Source organism: Melozone crissalis, unplaced genomic scaffold (genome assembly GCF_028551555.1).
Source record: "Melozone crissalis strain CALT ecotype California unplaced genomic scaffold, PUWL_Pcris_2 ptg000004l_1, whole genome shotgun sequence".
NCBI classification, from domain to species: Eukaryota; Metazoa; Chordata; class Aves; order Passeriformes; family Passerellidae; genus Melozone; species Melozone crissalis.
Genome location: NW_026535782.1, coordinates 11,851,641 through 11,859,855, shown reverse-complemented (window position 1 = coordinate 11,859,855; position 8,215 = coordinate 11,851,641). Strand labels below are relative to the sequence as shown.

General features: G+C 37.0%; 1 protein-coding gene across 1 annotated transcript in view; it reads left to right on the top strand.

Annotated features, from left to right (window-relative positions):
* The first annotated feature begins 5,896 nt into the window (after nt 1–5,896).
* IL17REL (interleukin 17 receptor E like) overlaps nt 5,897–8,215 on the top strand; it is a 43,657-nt gene continuing 41,338 nt past the window's right edge. Inside the window, exon 1 of the mRNA XM_054280275.1 lies at nt 5,897–5,998. Within this exon, the coding sequence (XP_054136250.1) occupies nt 5,897–5,998 (102 nt within the window). The remainder of the gene's footprint in view (nt 5,999–8,215) is intronic.

The window sequence follows — 8,215 nt, the reverse complement described above, 5'->3', positions numbered from 1 at the left end:
AGGTTGATGGTACCCTATTTTTTTGAAATTTGCAAAGGAATAGTTACAGTTCTACCTAAAAATAAACATCTAACTTCCTAAATCTCATGCATGAAACTGGAAAAAGACTGTAGACAGTGTAGAAGTTCTTAATGAATCATTTAAAGTACAAAGATATTAATTTTAATAAGAATAGTGTGAACATAACCATTTCCTTGATGGTTTGTTTTACTTTATATGGTAAAACACTTCTACAGATCTTTAATAGATTATCTCTATGTTTTCTGTCAAGTGAAGATGGGCATTGGTTTTTCAGGTTAGATATAAATAGATATTACTTTTGTAAATGATTTAGGTGGGCAAAGAAATTAAGGGAAGTTGCACAGCTGATGGAATTTCCTTTCCACAAAATGCTTATATCAACAAAGCAGACAAAGGCACTTTAACTTCCTTTTGAGTTAAATGGCTTGAGGTGCTCTCTTAAAGAGTGAGAGCATTTTAAACAGCTCCTGATTTTTTAAATTTTTTTAAATTTTTTTTTATTTTTTTTCTGTCAGGAGTGACTATGAAGAAACAAAGCACATATAATAGGAGATGTTTGCATTTCTCTTGGGGAACTTAAGTGTTTTAGTAAGACGTGAAGAAAATAGGATTAATCAAAAAAAGAGCAAAAAACTAAATAGCCTAAACAGGATGACTGAGTTAAAATTTGAATTGACCTGGAGATAAGAAATATTTAAGACATATGAGTGTATCTGAGGTTTTTTAGTCGTCTTAGATTGACAAGGGATGGGAATAAAAGAAGAGGTTGTAATAGAGCTGCCAGCCATCGATTCTGCTTTCCAGTGAAGATGAACATCCCAGGGCTCCCTGCCTGGCCATGGCTCCCTTCCTGCTCTGTTCAGCACAGCAGAGACTGGACAATCTCCCTGCATGCCTGGTAAACAAGGAGCCCCAACCATGGATACCTCTCTGGAGGCTGAATTTTCTCATACCCTGCAAGAAGAAAAATCACGGAGGTAAGAGGCAGGCTTTTAAAATCATAATTAATGTCGGGCTGGCTGCTGAAATGAAAAGCATTTCTCAGGCAGAGAAAGTTTCACTGTAAATCTCACTCTGTGTGTCAATGTTTTCGTAACTCAAACCAGCACCCTCATCCTTCTTTACTAAAGGACTTTTTGTATTGATGTTTGACACAGTAAATCTTGATAGCTTGAAGCTTTAATTAGTGTCTGCTGGTAGATGATCTGTTTCCAGAGCAAAGCTAGAAAGCCTGTTAAAGGACAAAAATCACATCCCTCTCTGAGGTCAGCCTGAAGAGGGAAATGTCTATGTGCCATGTTAGAAGGGTTTCTGCTTGGAAATGTGCCATTTTTGCCTTGCTGGGTATCACTGGAATTAATGCCATGGCTGACTGCTTAGCTGATACCAGGAGTTAGGTTCCTAGCTTAAAAAACATAGCTAAAATTACAAAAAGATTTAACTGGGTAAAATGAAAAAAAGCAGACTGAAGTATCTCCTGAAAAAAATAAGTTGTGTGCACATGGTGCATGAATGATTTACTTTTATTGCAACCCCTCCACATGTGCTAATAATTCCAGTTTCTCTGAGCTTTAAGTTCATAAAAGTATAGATTGTCCACAAAAATTTTGGAGAATTGTGAATATGCTTTATTTTTTATTATTCTTTTACTTTTTTCTAAGCAGATTTTTTTTTAATACCCAAGTTTTTCATTTTCTTCTTTAATAATTTTATTAACAATTTCAGAGGGGTCTAAAATGATTTTTAAAATAATAATAAAAAAATTTGTTTATTTCTTTAATAACGCACAGGACTTTCAGCAACCTAATTTGGAACTAGATTACCTTTAAAATTCCCTTCTATCCCAACCACTTGATGATTGTATGATTCTAATCTTAGGAAAAGAAAGTCTTCAGCATCTGTGGGTTGTGCCTGGGTTGTAAGCAGTGCACCTAAGGTGCTGCCTATGTTTGCTGTCATTGCTGAATGCTTGTGACTCTTGAAGGAAAGGGATGGTGGGTGAGGAGAGTGAGGGTCCCCTTCAATCACACAGATGAAATGAGTAATGGTTATCTTTGCACTGTGAATCAGTAACTTGTTGAGTCCAGAAGCCGTGGGCAGCTTGTGTTTCACCAGCCTGTCTTGTGTCTCTCTGGGGTACAGGTGCCTCTGCTGCTCACCTGCCCTGGCTGCACAGGCTCACTCTGGACAGGAGATACAGGCACAGTCCCAGAAAAGTGCAGTCCCCAAGCAGGAGAATCCCTTGTGAGTATTTTGTTGTGATGACAGTAACACCTCACACCACTCCACTCCAGAGCATGACAAGAAGCTGTTAAGTTACAATATCTTATGTTTGATGTATGTGATCTGGAGGCACAATGTCTGTTGCTTGGAGAAATCAATACAACTGCACACAGGGTTAAAATAATAGCCAGGGGACAGTTCTAGTATTGCATGTGTGCCTGTGTTGGTGAAACTGGGAAGAACATAGTGATATGTCACAGGATCCTCTTGCAAAATGTAGTGTGAATGTGGCTATTGTGCTGCACAGAAGGCTGGGACTTCTCCAACATGGATGTGACAGGGACATGCCTCCCAGCATGGACATTGATGTTAATTTAACAAAGTCAAAAAGTAATGTGGCCAAAGCAGAAATCTCTTTGGATTTTTGTGCTTAAACTCCAACACATCAGGTCACAACATCCATTGCTGGCTGCTTAGGTATGTCTGGTGATACATCTGTCCTAACTTTCATTTTCAAAGGTTTCCTGTACAAACTTGACCAGTGATGGAATGATTTTCTGTTTTGAAGGGGGCCAAGTATGTATCCAAGCATAATTGACTAATTAAGAAAAAGGTACATGAGCTGATGGTCCAGAGATCCAACTTGACCCAAGAGAAAATGGGGAATCTAAAATACTGGATTTCACTCTGTACTCTAAGGTTGACCTGTGCATTTGATTAAAAACACCCTGAACCATGAAGCTAGCATCCTGAAATGTGAAAGATTTGGACCCAAACCTTCTTGGACTGAAATGTTTAGATTCTGGCTTTTCTATGTTGTTGACCAGTGCTTTAATAAAGATCTAGTGTGCAAAATATCTCTATTACCAAAGTGCAAAAGAAGGCCCTTCCTATTAAGGGTTTTTAAAGGGTCTTTTCTTCTGAAGATGGAGGGAGCATTGGTAGAAACAGAACAATACTTTTTGCTATCATCCAGTCTTCAGGGATAAAGTAATGAAAGCGTCAAACTAAAGACAAATGTTGATTAAAATATAGGTAAGGTATAGTGACTAACAAGGATAAAATGACATATTTTAGAAAAAAATTTCAAAATTATGATCACGAATTAGAGTCCCATTTGAGCACAGAGTCTAAGAGATATTGTCCCTGTAAATTTCAAAAGCATCAATGCTTCTACATAACTGATAGTTTTCAAAAAATGTGGCATGGGTCAATTATACAGCCCAGTTTTTAATGAGAATCTTAATGGGGGTTCTGAAACCTGATGTAATATAAACAGTGGATGAACACAATAATTCCAGGATACAAATCATGCAGGAACAGTGAAGTAGCTAGTTTAGACATGATTTAAAAAACAAGGTTCAAATGAAACAAATAACAATAAAGTTGTTGCCTGATTAACTTAATAACAGCTTGAGTCCACACAGAAACTCTCTTGACTGAAACACAGTTCCTGCATAGAAAGAGTACATTGTTAGATCTGTGCTTTGATCAGCTTTATTCAGAATGTGACAGAGGTGCCCTAAGAAATACCAGAAACAGTGAGACAATAAAATTTCTTGAGGCAAGTCACACCATTAATTTTTGTGGAAACTGGAGGTAAATGATACACTAAGGAGAGTCAAAATGACATTTGCTAGAGAGTAAAACATCCTTGAATAGCTCACTCCTGAATATTGTCTGCAGGATCTTCATCTTACAAAAGGATATAGTAAAAAGCTGTGACTATTTTGCAAAGGTGAGATGAAAATGGGTATTCTGTATTTTTTAAAGCAACAAGGGGGAATCCAACTGAACTATTTGGAAGCAGTTTTAAAATCCAAACAAAGAAAATAAACAGGTTAATTGTACATTTCATAGCTCCAAAGAGATTTGAAAACTGAAAGAATAAATAGATAAAAGGAGTTGTTTTACAAATACATTTAAGAGAGTTCCAGAAGCAGCTGTTAAAATCAGTGATGTGCACGTGGCTTTTGGCTCAGTAAATCTGTAAGATCCAGGTCATTGCAATTTGTCAGCATACATGTTAAAATAATCCATGGAAGTAGGATATTTAACTTTGTTATTTCTTCTAAGCATCCCCTCATCCTCTTAGGCACAGGAGAGTGGACTGGGCAGGTTTTTGATCTTGAGTATTTTTGTGCATAGGTGTGTCACATCCCATTTCTATGAGTAGTCAGGATTCATTGATGCCCATGATCCAAGTTTTTCTGGATCTATTTGGTAATGGGCCAGGGGGCTTTGAGGGCATTTAGGTGGTCTCAATCCACTTCCTCTGGATTGACCCTTTCTCAATAGCTCCTGACTCCTTCATGTCATCCCCTCTGTGCTTTATGTGGTCACCATGGACCAGAAGAGGGAAGTGGGCCCCAGAAAGGTGCTGCCCTACCTCCGCAGGGCCCCCCTTTCCAGCCACCACCTGTTCTAACTTGCCTACTTGAGTGGCCATCAGCATCAGAGTTTGAGGCATAGCAACAAATTAACTCCTTAATGTCCAAGCTCCTATAAGATGACAAAATTTAATTGTTGTTTTTTAACCAAAACATATAAATTACATTTTATTCAGTATGGTGATTGATGGTGCTTATCTAAAAAATAAAGTCTTGGAAAATTGGCAAACTGGACTCACATGAGGTATCTAAAATACAAGTGCAATAGATACACTGGCTGAGTAGACATTGTATTTTATGTATAAAGCCAGATCCCAGCAGATGCTGTTGGTTGTATATTCCCCACTGTAACTGATGTAAAAGGTTTGGTAAGAGCACTGAGTACTTGGGCCCTGGCACTGTCCTACTGAAAGATGTCTGTCAGTGGTGAGCAAGCCCTCTCTGCGGAGGAAAACTCCCTTAGGCATGTCACATGTAGCCTGCACACCAACCAGAGAGTGTGTTTTTGACATGTTCCTTACAAAGGGCAGTGGGACTGTGTGAAACACAGCACCCAGAGAGGCAGTCCTGGGCATCCTGTTATGCTAACAGGTATTGAGGTATTGTGACTCACTCCTGCCCTGCTCTCAGAGTTGGTGGGGTTGAGCTTTGAAAAAACATGCCTATTTCCAAAGCTGGAGATAGGCTATAGGACAAGGTGCTGCTACTGATACAATTGGATAATAGTAGAAAAAAATTCAAGGCTCAGATTTCTAGGGTGAAAGAATCTGGTGTTCCTGCTGATGAAAAAGAGGAAACTAATCTTCCAAGACCACCCACCTTGGCAAAGCTGGTTTTCTTCTCATTGAAAGCACTAGAAAACCAGAAAAATAAGACTGCATTTGAATACCCATGAACTTGTCTGGTACATCACTCTAGAAATAAAATTCCTATTTATATATGGAATTTACAGAAAAGAAATCTGTTGAAACTGATCTAATGCTGATGTGATGAAAACCAGAAGGAAGAGGTTTTTACTGTGATTGTCAGAAATCACTGTTTCCTATTTTTCAATTTGGAACATATGAAATGGGTTGAGCATGCTTTATGTTTCCCAGAACTAGCAATTTTCTGTCTTTGGAAAGTTTTAGAGGGAGGAGCTCAGAGGTGCTGTGGGAGGGACTAAAATTCATATTAAAGTTTTGGCACGAGAAGGAGAATTGTCAGAGTTGAAGGTTTCTTCTGAGGTTTTGCTTTTTGTATTTTTTTTTTTTCAATTTAGGATGATAAGTTCTTATGTTCAGATTCTTCTAATAATTCTGTTTTGGAATGCTGATTGTCAGATTATTCCCAGGATTGAAGAATGTGGACTTTCTTGTTCTCAGGTAATCTCTTACTTGTTCCAATTTGCTGTCTATTAATATAGTAGTTATAGGCTACCAAAATAATTGTAGGAAAAGCAAGAAAGCAAAAAGGGAAAAATATTTCAGCTGTCCTGAACATTCACTTTATATTCCTGTCATTCTGAATTAAGTATCCAAAGTGGCAAGAATTACTCTGAAAGGGGGTAGGAAAATTCAGCTTTGTCTGTTTGCAACTGCTGCTGTTAGTTTAAAATCTGTCTTTTGTATTTGAAAAAAAAGATTTTGTTAATATTCATTACTTTTCCAGTGTCAGTTTTTACAACAGCAGTGGTGCCAAAGAGATGTGAGAGGGAGGAATGAGAGGTTTCAGAAATTGCTAATTATGTTAGGAACATATGAAACACTGAATTTGCTGTGAATAAATGAATTAAGCATGAGAAAGAGTAAAACATGTTCTTCATCTTGTGGTTTGAATGTAACCAGTATTAAATTTAATGACTTCTGTATGTGCATGAAGGGGTGTGAACCACACCGTCTTTAATAGCTTTGGGTTTGTACAATTCCAAATATCCCCGCAAAGGGGCAGTATGGAGATAGTCTGCTCTTGGCATTCTGAAATTGTAAACTTAGCATACATTGAAAGACCAGTTAAAACAAAAAGGAATTAAATAATAAGCAATCTGACTTTCAGTCTTAGTGGAGGATGATAACTCTGTGCTACCTACAGAGAAGTGAAATTGATATTATGAAAGAATTTGGCTGTCTGTATAAACTGCTTGAAGATTTCGGTACTTAGGACAACCAGTGAGACATTCTAATGATTGTTTAAATGTGGTGGTACTCCCAGATATTAAGTTAGTTCCTGTTAAAGTAATTTATTTTATATTTAATATATGTGTCCTAGAAAAACAGTAGGAATAAAGATCCTTATAAAACACTAGACTGAGCAAAAAAAAGCCCTCTCTATATTTAAATATTCATGTACTAGAGTTTGTTTCTGTATTCAAGTTCTGTAGTCTCTATCTACTTAGATGTTTTTAGAATAATAAAATATAGCCATAAGAGATTAATCTCTAGATGTACTCAAATACTTTTCAAGAATTTTTATGAACTTATATTCATGAATGCAAATACACATGCATTTTAAATAATTTATGCTCCTTGGTCTGATGCAATGAGAGTTTGAAATAGAAATGATTTGTCATTCTAATTTATTCCTCCAAAGAGTGTAGGACTATCAGACTCAGCATGTAAAAATCAATATCAACCTTTTTTTGATGGGTTTCAGTCTAAGGGATAGGATTTACCTCTGGGGGCCCTAAAGGGTATCTTTGTCAAACCTTAGGTATGTGTGTTATGAAGACTGATTCACTAATTGCCTCTAGACACAGCCCTAAGGTTTGGCAAACTGGGTCCCTTTCTCTACCTTTAAGAGTGTGTCTTACACTTCTCAATACTTAAAGATTGATTTACTGAGAAAGGTGTGTTTTATTTGTCTTATTTACAGGGGAAATACATTATTTCCAGTATAGCAGAATCAATCAATCAATCATTTGTGATATTAGGGACAGGATTCAGTTAATGGTCTGGATGTGATGTTTCTGCTAGTTGCATTCAGTAGAATCTTGAATGCATTAATGACTTTTTAAGACAAAAATGTTTTCTCTGAGGGAACAACAATGATCTCATCAGGATAAATTACTGCCAGCATAGCATTTTCAATCTAGTGCAAAGCACTTTAGCTACATGAATTTTAGAATCTCATGACTAACTTATTAAAGGAAACTTCTTTCTCCTTTTCCTTTGAAATTAACTTCCATTTCTCTGCATCACTGACCATGATTTGTGGGCTAAATCCATCTCATGAGTTATTCTAAAAGGGAGCAGTCAGTCTTCCCCATGATGTGCTCTTCCTAGGGGCACTAGTCAGGGGTTACAGTTTGCCTTTGTCTGTGTGAAATCTGTGTGTGCTCCCTTCTGCTATAGCACATCAGATCAAAAAGTAGAGAACCAATGACTTATTTCTAGCAATTTCCTTAATGTGATAATGAGATATTGTCATTTTAAAACTATCAGAGATTTCTGCAGTGGCTGTTGTTACAAGTGAATATTGTAGAAATTTTTTTTCTTATGAAGTTTTCCCAGAAGTTTTTACAGTAAATTTCTCTTCTGCATTCAAACTTGAAGCTGTGTGGTTCTTTATAAGGCAAGGAATATGAAAAGCAATAATTTGCATTT